At 54.1% G+C, this 13,560-nt stretch overlaps 1 protein-coding gene across 4 annotated transcripts; it reads left to right on the top strand.

The window, feature by feature from the left end:
- The first annotated feature begins 111 nt into the window (after positions 1-111).
- Adam15 (ADAM metallopeptidase domain 15) lies at positions 112-13,333 on the top strand. 4 transcript variants are annotated; one of them, XM_090340847.1, is made up of 23 exons: positions 112-311; positions 1,368-1,474; positions 1,990-2,066; positions 2,442-2,520; positions 2,664-2,740; positions 2,821-3,016; positions 5,700-5,765; positions 5,844-5,912; positions 5,990-6,159; positions 6,251-6,335; positions 7,316-7,464; positions 7,550-7,724; positions 7,966-8,058; positions 8,192-8,496; positions 8,581-8,776; positions 8,993-9,070; positions 9,446-9,518; positions 10,176-10,314; positions 11,301-11,370; positions 11,968-12,039; positions 12,448-12,519; positions 12,786-12,910; positions 13,006-13,333. In XM_090340847.1, exons 1-23 carry the CDS (start codon positions 233-235, stop codon positions 13,046-13,048), a joined length of 2,595 nt encoding a protein of 864 aa, XP_090196973.1. In that variant the 5' UTR covers positions 112-232; the 3' UTR covers positions 13,049-13,333. The 4 variants fall into 4 exon arrangements, with proteins under 4 accessions (XP_090196973.1, XP_090196972.1, XP_090196974.1 ...); XM_090340846.1 differs by having other exon boundaries at positions 11,965-12,039; XM_090340848.1 differs by lacking the exon at positions 12,448-12,519 and having other exon boundaries at positions 11,965-12,039.
- The last annotated feature ends 227 nt before the right edge of the window (positions 13,334-13,560 follow it).

Below are 13,560 nucleotides of genomic sequence, written 5' to 3'. Positions count from 1 at the left end.
GGCTGGTGCTAGGGAGCCTGACCGCTCCTTTAGGAGTCCCCGGGCGGGGGCGGGGCCTCCGGGGGCGGGGCCTCCCGGGGGGCGGGGCCTAGCTCCGGGCCGGAGGGCCAGGCGGGGCCTGGTGCTTCGCTGCGCCGCCGCCGCTGCGCGAGCGTGGAGCAGACCCCGCGCCCCGGCTTACGGCAGTGGTCGGCGCACCTGCTGCCCTCGCCCCGCCCGGGGCGCTGCTGCCATGCCGCTGGCGCTGCTCTGGGCCCTGGGGCTCCTGGGCGCGGGCAGCCCGCGGCCCTCTCCTCCACTTCCAAACACAGGTGAGTTCCGGGCCTGGAAGGGGTGGAGGAAAGATGCGGGAAAGTGAGCCGGCTTTGGGGGTACAGGAGCGGGCCGGACAGCCCAGCCAGCGCGCGGCCTTCCTGGTCTGCCCGACCTGGGCCTTGGCGACTTGGCGATGGAGTGGACAGGGGAGGAGAAGGGATGGATACTGGTGCCCGCTGGCCGGTCGTCCTCTGCCCTGTCCCCCGCAGATACTTTCAGTTCAGGTTCCCGACACTGAGCGGTTCTTGCCCAGCATCCCCTTAAAAAGTCGTGGAGAGTCCTCCTCTCCAGGACTGACGCCTTTGCTCCTCGGGAGCCCAGCTGCCGTTCCACAGGGTGCCAGGGGCCCGAGTGGGCACGATTCCTGAGACCTAAGAGAGGACGATTCTTTCCATCACACTACCCCCCTTCCAGTCCGGGCCCCGCTCGCCCCCGGCCACCCGCAGCCTGGCTGGGCGGGAGGATCCCGGAGTAGGGAGCCTCGCCAGGAAAGAGGCCGGGACACCAACTCCTCCTTGGAACTTTCACTTCCCGCTGCTGTCTTGGGGGGGGTGGAGTGTCCGGAGAGAGCCCTGGGGAGGGGGGCACTGCGGGAGGAAGCGGAGGCTGTGTGGAGCGGGTGTGCCCGACTGGGCATCAAGGCTGTTTAGAGAGGTGGGGGTGTTTGCACTGCTCACCCAGAAATGGGTGTTGCCGGCCTTTCCGAAGTGAAGGAAAGGGAGGGTGAATGGGCACTCAGCCACAAGGCTTCGCCCAGTGCTGAGAGGGTGTTCCTGGTGATGGGGTGGGGGGGAGAATAATCGGAAAAGAGTGGAGAAGGGGGGAGCCCCTGGGAAAACCTGAGATTGGCCAGAAGGATCGAAGGAACAGTTGCAGGCTGAACAAACTAAACTCTCTTGAGATTTATGGATGGGTTGGTGGAAAGCAGCCCCTCCCTCTAGTTTCTCCCTTGAGTTGCAGCATGCAATACACAAAAGCCCACGGGGTCTCAGGGCCCCAGTTGCGCTATAGATTCCCTCAACATTCTCTTGAGGTTCTCTGGGGCCTTGCAGGTGGCACTGAGGAGCAGCAGACCAGACCAGAAAAGGTCCTGAGTAGGCCCTTGGAGCTCCAAGTCCTTCAAGACAAGCCTCCGATTCCCCTCGCAGAGATGCTGCAGGTGAGTCCCCTCCCCCACCATCTCCCAGCTAATAAATGCAGCCACCCTCACCCCTGGTTCTCAAGTATCTCAAGGCCATAGCTCAGCTGCAGAGCCCATGTGGGGAGAGAGTTCTTGTAGCACCTGAAGTAACTTAGCTCCTCTCCTCTCTGCATGCACACTCCCCATCTATCCATCTCCACTGGAGAATTCTGACTAGACTTGCTCTTTTCATCTCACATGATGTCAGGCCAGGCCTCACCAACAACCACTCCCCCCACCCAAACTAAAGCTGAGTCAGAGGAAGGGTTGGGGCCCTGCGCTGGGTCCTCCATGATGCTTCCTCTCTGGACAGGAAGCTGAGAAGGGGCGGCTCAGATACCTTCCTTGACCTCCCCACACAACCCCCCAGAACAATGCCCCAGTCCAGGCAGGGCTTCCTGGCCACTCCCTTGGGATCCCCCACCAGGGATGACCTAATTGTTGGTGCTCTTGTGGGCAGAGCTGGGGGGGTGACATCTTTCTGGTACTCATAGACCAGTCCACCTGAGGCCCTCAGGGTTCAACTGGAGCTGGATGGTGAGAGTCATATCTTGGAGCTGCTACCAAATAGGTAAGATGGCAGGAATGCTAAATAGTCGTGTACTCACATTTACCTAGTATTTACTATGTGCCAGGCACTAAGTTAGCCTATACTCACATAGGTTCTTCATAACCAGCCTGTAAGACAGACAATGATACGTGATTGTCCTCATTTAACATATGAAGAAGTTGTGGCACAGAGAGTTTAAATAACTTGCCCTAGGTCACACAGCCATCATGTGTCAAAAGCTCAGTTGGAACCCAGATAGCCTGGCAGAGTTAAGTGGATCAACTCTTGCTGCCTCAGGGGAAGTGGGAAAGGTATAGCTTTGCTTGGCCCCCAGACTACCATCCACTACCCAGTGAGTAGCTCAGCCACTGCCCTTCCTTTCTCTTCACTTCGTAGGGATTTGGTCCCAGGCCGCCCAACCGTGGTGTGGTACCAGCCTGATGGTTCTCGGGTGGTCAGAGAAGGGCACACTCTGGTGAGTCAGACCTGCTTGTGTCCTTTTTCTAGCCTGGGCAAAGGAGGGAGGGACAACTGGAGGGAGGCAGTCGTGGAGAAAGTGGGAGGACACTGTGGGTCCAGACTCCTGGGTTCAAGTGCTGCTTGCTCCTCCTGGAACAGGAAAACTGCTGCTATCAGGGAGGAGTGCAGGGCCATGCGGGCTCCTGGGTCTCGATCTGCTCCTGCTTTGGGATCAGGTACAGTGGGTAGGTCCTATGACAGGGGAGCCAGGCTCAGGCATGGAGCTGAAATGTTCTGACTTAGTGTCTCTTGTTAGGGGAGTGGTGGTCCTGTCTGGAGAGAGAAGCTATGCCGTGGAGCTGCAGCCGGGGAACCTGCAGGGGCCTCCTATTATCTCTCGTATCCAAGATAACCTCCTGCCAGGCCACTCCTGTGCCCTGAGCCGGCGGCTTGTCCCTATGCCCACAAAGGCTTCACCGGATCTCCCCCTGGGACAGCACCACATTCGACGGGTAAGGAAGAAAGACACGGGGCTGGGCTTCAATTATGCTGCCAGATTTACTCTTCCCATCAAGCCTAGCAGTCAGGGATGGTCTATTTTTTAATGAGGAAACACCTGGGTACCAGTGACTTAACTCTGTAATCTTAGCTTTTCAGGAGGCTGAGATCTGAGATTGTGGTTCAAAGCCAGCTAAATACGAAAGTCCATGAGACTTTTATTTCCAGTGAATCACCAAAAAGCCAGAAGTGGAGGTATGGCTCAAGTGGTAGAATACCAGTTTTTTGCAAAAAGAAAAAAAACAAAAAACAAACTAACAGTTCCAAGACCCTGAATTCAAGCCTCAGGACCAGCACAAAAAATATAAAATAACATGGGGCCGGGAGTTTGACCTAGTGGTAGAGTGCTTGCCTACCATGCATGAAAACCTGGGCTTGATTCCTTGGTTTCACATACATAGAAAAGCCAGAATTGCTGCTGTGGCTCAAATGGTAGAGTTCTAGGCTTGAGAAAGCCCAAGGACAGTGCTCAGGTCCTGACCTAAAAGCCCAGGACTGGCAAAATGTGTGTGTGTGTGTGTGTGTGTGTGTGTGTGTGTGTGTGTGTAAAACAATAAATAAAATGAAGAAATTGCAAAGTTGCCTAAAGTCATACCATTAATAAGTTATATATCTACCATCAGAAGCAAGAGTTCCACTCAAAACTCCTTTCTTGTCTTTTTTGTGGGGGTTCTTTTTTCTTTTTTTGGTTGGTTATGGGGCTTGAACTCTGGGCCTGGGCTCTGTCCCTGAGTTCTTCAGCCCAAGGCTAGTGTTCTACCACTTGAACTATAATGCTACTTCTGGTTTTCTGGTGGTTAATTGGAACTAAGTCTCACAGACTTTCATGTTGGGGCTGGCTTTGAACTGTGATCCTCAGATCTCAGCCACCTGAGTAGCTAGGATTATAAGCATAAGCTACCAGCGCCAGGCTTCCTTGCTTGTCTTACAACTCCCATTTGGCCTTGTGGTAAGAGTGCTTGCCTAGCATACACAAAGACCCGGGTTTGATTCCTGGGTGCCACATACGTAGAAAAAGCTGGAAGTGGCACTGTGGCTCAAGCAGTAGAGCTCTAGCCTTGAGAAAGTCCAAGGACAGTGCCCAGGCCCTGAGTTCAAGCCCCAAGACTAGGAAAACAAAACAAAAAACAAAAAAACAAAAAAACCAAAAAGAAACAGAAAAACAAATCCCATTTGCAAAAAATGTTTACTTGGGCATAGAAGAAATGTAGTTACTAACCAGAAAGCAGACAAAACTCCCACTGTCTAATTTGTAAAATGGGGAAAACAGCACTGCTTTTGAGGTTGATGTGAAGATAACTGGATCTATCTCTCTATGTAAAGTGTCAAGAACTGTGCCTGGTACATGATATTTGATAGTTGTCTTTATTGTTGTTATTATTATGATCATCATCATCATCACTATTATTATTATGGCATTCTACCCTCTAAACCACAACCCTTTTGCACCAATTATTTTTTAAGACTTTATTGGCGCACATTAGTTGTATAGGGGTCTTATTATGACATTCCCGTCATGTGGCAGTGTACTCCATTACCTTCACCCTTCCTTATTAAGACAATTTCAACAGATCTTACTGCTATATTTCCAAACACATGAAGTGTCTTCATTAATGTTTGCCCTCATTTATCCTTTCTGTTTACCCTTCCCACTAATACCCACCCTAAACTGGTTGTTTTTGAGGTCGAGTCTTGCTTCCTGCTCAGGCCTGGACCATGATCCACCTATTTTAGGCTTCTTATCCGCAAACATGCCCAACACCTTCCCATTAAGATGAATTCCTGAGGGCTTCAAAGAACTTCAGTCCTTCCAATCTCAGCCTCTCATGTAGCTTCAATATGTCCTCATACAGCATCTTTCCACTGAGAAGAGTTCTTGTGACCATTTCTATCCAGGCTAGCCTCAAACCATGATCCTCCCATTCTCAGCCTCCCAAAGGATTATAAGCTTAAGTGATTAGAACCTGGTTTATCTTTTCCTTTTTCTTTCTTTCTTTTTTTTTTCCCAGTCCTGGGCTTGAGCTCAGGACCTGAGCACTGTCCCTGGACTTTCTCAAGGCTAGAGCTCTACCACTTGAGCCACCACACCACTTCTGGCTTTTTTTCTATGTATGTGGTACCGAGGAATCGAACCCAGGTCTTCGTGCATGCTAGGCAAGCACTCTACCATTAGCCCAAACTCCCAGCCCCTCCTTTTTCTTTCTTTAAAAAAAAAAAAAATTTCTAGGGCCGGGAGTTTGACCTAGTGGTAGAGTGCTTGCCTAGCATGCACGAAGACCTGGGTTCGATTCCTCGGTACCACATACATAGAAAAAAGCCAGAAGTGGTGTGGTAGCTCAAGTGGTAGAGCTCTAGTCTTGAGAAAGTCCAGGGACAGTGCTCAGGCCCTGAGCTCCCCAGGACTGGAAAAAAAAAATTCTAAGTAAGACAGAGTTTATAGTAGGAAGACAGGGCTCTACTCTTGTTTTATAATCTACTTTTTAGCCCACAATGGACAAATAACTAGCCTCTCCACGGTTCATCTGTGTCATGAGCTCTTTCCTCTTCTCTATCCAACCTCACGGGCTGTGCATGAACATAACTTGGTCCCTGCCCTGCCAGGCAAGTTTGTCTGACTCTCTGTCCCTCCTTCCACAGCGGAAGCGGGATGTGATCGCGGAGAGCAAGACTGTGGAGCTGGTGATCGTGGCTGATCATTCGGAGGTGAGGCTGCTGGCCCTGCCAACCTCCCCTGCCCCCGGCCCACTCTGCCGACTTCCATGGTAACCTTTTGGCCCATAGGTCAGGAAGTATCCCGACTTCCAGCACCTGCTGAACCGCTCACTAGAAGTGGCCGTCCTCCTAGACACAGTGAGTGCTGGACTGAGCAGGGCCCCACAGCCCATGGACCTCGGCAACCCCTCTCCTGAACCCCATCTCTCTTCCAGTTCTTCCGGCCGCTGAATGTTCGCGTGCTACTTGTAGGCCTGGAGGCCTGGACCCAGCATGACCTGGTGGAGATAGACCAGAACCCAGCTGTCACACTACAGAACTTCCTCCACTGGCGCAGGACAAACTTGCTGCCTCGACTGCCCCACGACAGTGCCCAGCTGGTGACGTAAGGTCCCCAGGATCAACTCCCTACTTTAGGTTCTGAAGTGCTGATGACAGCAGCTTTAGGCTCTGACCTTGGACTTCTCCTCCCACAGCGATGTTTCCTTCTCCGGGCCCATGGTGGGCATGTCCATCCAGAACTCCATCTGCTCTCCGGACTTCTCAGGCGGCGTGAACATGGTGAGCCTTTCACCTGTCTCCCCCTGGTCCCCAGGCAGCTCACTAAAACCCACCAGCTTCTAAACTTACCGGGGAACTCCTCCCCCGTGGCCAGTGTGTCATAGTCTAAGACATACTTGATTCCCTATTTCTGCAGGGTAGGTGAAGGACTACGGAGGCACAAAGAACACGGGTGAAGCTGAGCACTGGTGGCTCATACTTATAATCCTAGCTACTCAGGAGCCTGAGATTGCAGGATGAGGGGTTGGAAGCCAACCTGGGCAGGAAATGTCTGTGAGACTCTTATCTCCAATTAACTACAAAAAGCCAGCAGTGGAGCTGTGGCTCAAGTGGTAGAGCACTAGCCTTAAGCAAAAAGAGCTCAGGGGCAGTGCTCAGGCCCTGAGTTCAAGTCCTAGTACCAGCACACACAGAAAAATCCCACAGGTGGTCTCCAGGGGCTAGGTGATGAGGGAGGTGACAGAACTAAGCCAGAACGTAGAATTTTTGTTTTTGTGCCTGTCCTGGGGCTTGGACTCAGAGTCTGGGCACTATCCCTAAGTTTTTAGGCTCAAGGCTAGCTCTCTACCAACTAAACTACAGCTCCACTTCTGGCTTTTTGATGTTAAATTGGAGATAAAAGTCACACAGTCTGACTTCAAACCATGATCCTCAGATTTCAGCATCCTGCCTAGTTACAATTACAAGTGTGAGCCATTGGCACCTGGCATAGAACTCAGAATTCCTATCACCTACGACTGGATTCTTCTCGTACTTCAAAAGTAATTAAGGAGGTTGAGTACAAAAGCTCAGGGACAGCACCCAGGCTCTGGCATCAAGCCCCAGGACCAGCACCCACACACAAAACCCACAAAACACCCCACCACACAAAAACCATTAAGGAGGGAGTCCGTGTACAGTCTGTGCCAGTAGTTTGGACGGAATGAGCATTGGGTTGGGGTCGGGCTGGGCTGGACCTCGTATCCCCTCTCTGATGGCAGGACCACTCGACAAGCACCCTGGGGGTTGCCTCTTCCATAGCCCATGAGCTGGGACATAGCCTGGGCCTGGACCACGATTCACCGGGGAGAAGCTGCCCCTGTCCTGGACCAGCTCCATCCAAGAGCTGCATCATGGAGGCCTCCACCGAGTGAGCAACTGGGGAGGGGAGTGAAGGGAGTATGCAGGCCAGGAGACTCCTCAACCCCAACTTTCTTGTTGTTCCCTTCCCCCAGCTTCCTACCAGGCCTGAACTTCAGCAACTGCAGCCGGCAGGCCCTGGAGAGAGCCCTCCTCGACGGGCTGGGCAGCTGTCTCTTTGAAAGGCTCTCTAACCTACCTGTGATGTCCATTTTGTGTGGAAATATGTTTGTGGACCCGGGCGAGCAGTGTGACTGTGGCTTCCCGGATGTAAGCCCCTCACTCAAGTCCTTCCCCCTCCCTTCTGCCCCGGCACCTTGACTGGCTGGTCTCCTGAGCTGCGATCTGCTGCCGAGGGACCTTCCCGTCTATAGGGTCCGCAATGGTCTAGCTGCTCTAGCTCTCATTCACTATGGAGTTTGAGCACCTTCTGGGTTTGTGTCTGGGGAGGAGGAGTGGAGATGGGTCTAGGGCTCGGTCTGCTCTGAGGCTTGGCTCCCTGTGCCCACAGGCTTGTACTGACCCCTGCTGCGATTCCTTCACCTGTCAGCTGAGGCCAGGAGCACAATGTGCATCTGACGGACCCTGTTGTCAAAACTGTCAGGTAGGGGCAGACTAGAATAAGCTGTTACCCAGAGCTCCCCTGCAGGAACCCAGGGGAGAAAAGCTCATCCTGACCCTGAACTTCTAGTTGAGTATGCCCAGTACCCATGCCGCGGCCTTCTCACCCTCTGCAGCTGCGCCCAGCTGGCTGGCAGTGCCGCCCTCCCAGAGGTGACTGTGACCTCCCCGAGTTCTGCTCAGGAGACAGCGCCCAGTGTCCTGCTGATGTCAGCCTGGGGGACGGTGAGCTCTGTGCTGATGGGCAAGCCGTGTGCATGCACGGACGCTGTGCCTCTTACATGCAGCAGTGCCAGTCTCTGTGGGGACCCGAGGCCCAGCCTGCTGCCCCATTTTGCCTCCATATAGCCAACACTCGGGGCAATGTATTTGGGAACTGTGGACGCAGTCCCAATGGCAGCTATGTCCCCTGCACATCTAGGTAAGTGGGAAAGCCAGGCTCCACCTATGGGTTGTTAGGAGACCAGGGCCCGTGTCCACTGACCCTATTTTGCCTTTCCATCAGAAATGCCATCTGTGGGCAGCTGCAGTGCCAAGGGGGAAGAGCCCAGCCTCTGCTGGGCTTAGCACAAGGTTTGCGCTGGGAAACCCTGGCAGTCAATGGGACACAGATGAACTGCAGCTGGGTGCACCTGGACCTAGGCAATGATGTGGCCCAGCCCCTCCTGGCTCTGCCTGGCACAGCCTGTGGCCCTGGCCTGGTGAGTAGTCTGCGTGGGCAAGACCAGATAGAAGGTGATGGAACCCCAGCAAACAGTGCCAGGGTCTCCCCGTCTACTGGTGTAAAATGGCTCACCAGCAGTCAGATTCTTACCTCAAATTGAGGTTTTGGTCACTCATCTGTGAAAGCAGTGAAGGCTTGAGTCTCGACAGCCTGCCAGGCCCGTGATCTTTGCTCTTCTCTCTCCATGGGGCAGGTGTGCATAGACCATCAATGCCAGCCTGTGGATCTTCTGGGAGCACAGGAATGTCGAAGCAAATGCCATGGGCATGGGGTGAGCTGGTGTGAAGTGAGAAGGGGAGGAGGGAGCCTCCAGGAAAAGAATGAGAGGCTGTGGAAACAGAGGGACCCGAGTGCCCAGCGTTTGTTCTGCCCCTTGCTAGCTCTGTGGCCTGGGGAGGTTAGTAACCTCCCTGAGCTCAGTTTCCTCATCCACCAAGTGGACACACTGGTACCCACTTCCTATGGGAGGGATGTGAGACGAGTGTGAACAGTGCTAGCGTTTCCTCTGACCCGGCAAGACAACTCCTCTCCGGAGCTCTGGTTTATCCTTCCAGCTGTGGAAGTCCAAGCTCTTGAAAAACGGGATACAAGGAAAGGAAAGGGTTGCAGCACACAGAGCCCCTCACCACTCACCCTGAACCTCCAGGTCTGTGACAGCAACAGGCACTGCCGCTGTGAGGAAGGCTGGGCACCCCCCGATTGCATCACCCAGCTCCGAGGTAAGCTGGGGGGGAACGTGGCTGACCCCACTAACCCTTTAACTTCCAGTTCCCTGACTCTGACTCTTCCGCATGCTCTGGCAACTTCACTCCTGCCCTCCCACCCCTTCCCGGGTAGAATTCTTCACCCTTCACACTGATTGAGGCAGTATTGGAGTTTGCTCTCAGGGTCTTGTGCTTGCTCAACCACTTCATCTATTCCACCAGGCTTGAGCTCAGGGCCTGAGCACTGTCCTTGGGTTTTTCTCAAGGCTAGAGCTCTACCACTTGAGCCACGATATCACTTCTGGCTTTTTTCTATGTATGTGGTACTGTGGAATGGAACCCAGGTCTTCATGCATGGTAGGCAAATACTCTATCACTAGGCCAAACTCCTGGCCCCAACCAGCCCTTTTTGCTTTACTTACTTTTGAGATAGGGCCTCATATTGATGCCCAGGCCCTCCTGGCCTGTGATCCTCCTATTTTAGCTTCCTGTGTAGTTGGGATGCCAGGTGTAAGCACCATTCTCAGATTTACTGCTTGAGATGAGGTTTCACCGACTTTGCCTGGGCTAGCCTCAAACCACTCTTCTACCTCCTCCTGCCTAGCAGTTAGGATTACAGGTGTGGATCACCACGCCTGGTCTTGCCTACCTTAAAGCTGATCATCTCCACAGCAACTAGCTCCCTGACCACAGGCCTGCTCCTCAGCCTCCTGCTGTTGTTGGTCCTCCTGTTACTTGGTGCCAGCTACTGGTACCGCGCCCGCCTGCAACAGCGACTTTGCCAGCTCAAGGGAACCAGCTGCCAGTACAGGTATGCACATCCTTTCCATATCCTACAACTGGGGACAACTCTCACTTCTGTGCAGCCCCTGCCCCTGCTTCTGAGCTCCAAGCTTCCTGGGCCCTGAATTTGCTGTCCACCACTGCTCGCCATCCATCACTGCAAACTTCCCCTCCTTTGTTTTCTCTCCCAGTCCTGGGCTTGAACTCAGGGCCTGAGCACTGTCCTCAGGCCTTCTCAAGGCTAGAGCTCTACCACTTGAGCCACAGCACTGCTTTCAGCGTTTTTCTACGTATGTGGTACCGACGAATCAAACCTGGGTCTTCGTGCATGCTAGGCAAGCATTCTACCACTAGGCCAAACTCCTGGCCCCACAAAACCTCTCTTTCTTGCAGGTGTCCTGTAGCCTCCTCACTGCCAGGTTTACTCCCTGGGGGAGGGTGGACAAGCGGGGCACAGGGCCATTTCTCCCAGGAACTTGGTGTGAGATACAGTGGCCCTTCTGCAGAATAATTTCTCCTTCACCCATTTGGCTACACCACACAAAGCTGCTCTCCAAAGGGCTACAAAGGGTTGATTTTGACCAAATCCAGCAGTCATCAAACCTCATCTGAGGCTAGACCCTTAACTTCTTTCTTTTTTTTTTTCTGGTCTTAGACTGGGACTTGAACTCAGTACCTGATACATTAGCTGGCACTCTAATTTATTCTTTTATTTTTTGGCCAATGCCGGGGCTGGAACTCAGAATCTGGGCACTGTCCTTGAACATTTTTGCTCAAGGCTAGCACTCTGCCACTTGAGCCACAGCACTACTTTCTGGCTTTTTCTGTATGTGTGGTACCAAGGAATTGAACCCAGGGCTTTGCATGCATGCTTGGCAAGGACTCTACCATTAGGCCATGCTCCCAGCTTGGGACATGAACTCTTGATTTGACACTTTTATTCACTGGCGGGTACTCTACCACCTGAGCTACTCGTCCAGCCCGCCTCTCCCTTGTGTTTTTCCTCATGCTCAGGGCAGCGCAATCTGGTCCCAGTGAACAGCCAGGACCCTCACAGAGGCCCCAATTGATGCCAAACACCAAGGTGAGCCCTGGACACCAGAGGAAAGGGAGCCCACCTTGCCTGACATTCACCTTGGGCTCTAGAGGTGGGCATTGAAGGTTCTAGACTCAGAAGATGGTCAACATTGTTCAGAGTCAGAGGAGTCAGGGCCAGGCCTCCCCACCTCTGCCCTGGCTGCAGACAAGCTGGCATGGGAGGGTAAGAGGCTCAACCAGAGGCTCAGCTGAGCTCTTTCAGGTGGCCCAGCTGATGGCTTTAAGAGGTGGGTCTGTCCCTGCCCTTCACAGTGACCAGTGCAGGGGACAAGGGGGGTGGTGCTCAGAAGGGCCCTCAGTGTGCCAGGACCTGACAAGGCCCAGGACACCAAATATGGAAGGCCTGGTGAGTGCCCTGGGCCTGAGCCCCGTGGCTCTGCCAACAGGAGTCAGTGTGTGCGAGCAGCCTGCATGCCCACTACACCACTGGTCACCCCTGCATGCAGTGAATAACCGCATGCACAGCCCCACACTGTTAGGGCCCTGCTGCGCCTACCTGGACACTAACCCCTCTCTGCTCACATCTGTCTCTCTGCTCCTTCCTCCCCACTCTGCCTGTCTGCTCCTCCTGACCTCTCAGCAGGCTAGTGCTCTTGGCTTCCCGGCCCCCCCTTCCAGGCCGCTGCCGCCTGACCCTGTGCCTAAGAAACTCCAGGTAAATCTGGGATGGGCCCCGTCCTGTCCCAAGACAGGTGGGAGGCTTTGTGTCCATCCACAGCTCTCCTCCCTGTGCCCTGCCAGTGGTGCTCTTCATTAAGTGACCAGGGTGCCCCTCTCAGCCTCCTGACCCCAGCAACAGCACAGGGTGAGCTTCCTGCCTTGGTATCTACCGCCACCCGGTGGTCAGTGGCGGGGCTGCAGTGGGCCAGGGACTCCAGAGTTGACCCACACCTTTCTTCCCCTTCAAGTGTCTATCTGCTGGCATGCACACGAGCCCTCTGCACATGCCCCCTTCTCACGGGTCCCCTGGCTGCCTTTGCATGTTGACTTGATATTTCTGGGAGGGGCGGGAACTTCTGCATGTCCACTGCCTTTCACAGCCACCACCTCTTTCTCTGTTCAGGCTGAGCTGGCTGACCGACCCAAACCCCCCACCCGCCCTCTGCCCGCTGACCCCGTGGCGAGGCACCCGAAGGTAACAGTGAGGGGAGAGAAGGGCACAGCCTCTCCCTCACCTAGAGCTGTGGTGCTGGTAGCCGTGGCAGTGGTAGCTGTGGTGAGATGCCCTTTCTGTGCCTGGGAGCACAGATCCCAGTGGCATCTTTAATGGTGACAGGTTTGTTTGGAGACAAGGATGGTCTGTGCTGCTGCCCCCCAAACTGGTGCTTTCCAGCACTAGTGTGTCAAGGGTGGGCAATACCACCACTATCCCCCAAGCTGCCCCCTGCCCTTCTCTCCCAGTCTCAGGGCCCTGCTAAGCCCCCCCCACCAAGGAAGCCACTGCCCGCAGATCCCCAAGGTAGGCGACCATCACATGACCTGCCTGGCTCGGGAGCTGGGATCATACCACTGGTGGTGCCTTCCAGGTAGGTGAAGAGGTTGTGCGTGAGGATGGGCTGGCAGGGTGAGGGATCTAGGAAAAGAGACCTCTGACCTTTTTCCTTTGCTTCCCAAACTCCAGACCCGCACCCCCACCCCCAGCACCATCCTCACTCTACCTCTGACCTCGCCTGAGGTTTTGCTGTTGCCAGCCAGGATTTAGGACTTAAAGAAGCAGAAGCCCTGCTGCAGTTCCCCCAAGATGACTGGAGGAGCAGAATCCTAGTCATTGAAGTGCCTAATGTTAAGGAACCAGGCCCCGTCAGGCACTGTCTAGCAGCATCCTGGGGACAGGTTAACATAGATTCAACCCAGTCTTGGGGAAAGGCTGGGGTTGGATGGAACGGAGTGGCACATACAGTCTGCCTTTGCTCTCCTACAATAAATGTGAGATTTTTGTGAGCGCCTGAGTTTGTTGCCCCAGCTGTGTTGCATTTCCAGGTGTAGCCGCCAGGAGACGCTGCTTCCTCAGACAACTGAGGGCTGGGGAGGGCAAGAACTACAGAAAGGGTCAGTCACAATGTATCCCAGGGATGCTGAAGGTTTGTTTCAGGGATGGTTCTCCAAGCAATCCTGTACCGCAGGAATTGTTTGTCCCTAGTCTCTCAGAGTCCTCACCCCCAACACTGCCCAGCCC

This window comes from Megascapheus bottae, chromosome 10, assembly GCF_031878675.1.
Source record: "Megascapheus bottae isolate mThoBot1 chromosome 10, mThoBot2.hap1, whole genome shotgun sequence".
Taxonomy (NCBI): Eukaryota; Metazoa; Chordata; class Mammalia; order Rodentia; family Geomyidae; genus Megascapheus; species Megascapheus bottae.
Note: the sequence above shows the minus strand (reverse complement) of the source record. Positions and strands in the feature narration are given on the sequence as shown.

Excerpts from the sequence above, each read along its gene's own strand:
- Adam15 (XM_090340846.1), top strand. The coding sequence starts at position 233 with ATGCCGCTGGCGCTGCTCTGGGCCCTGGGGCTCCTGGGCGCGGGCAGC. Across the intron at positions 8,059-8,191 it reads CCTGTTGTCAAAACTGTCAG|CTGCGCCCAGCTGGCTGGCA; the intron begins GTAGGGGCAGAC and ends CACCCTCTGCAG. Across the intron at positions 12,911-13,005 it reads CCACTGGTGGTGCCTTCCAG|ACCCGCACCCCCACCCCCAG; the intron begins GTAGGTGAAGAG and ends CCCAAACTCCAG.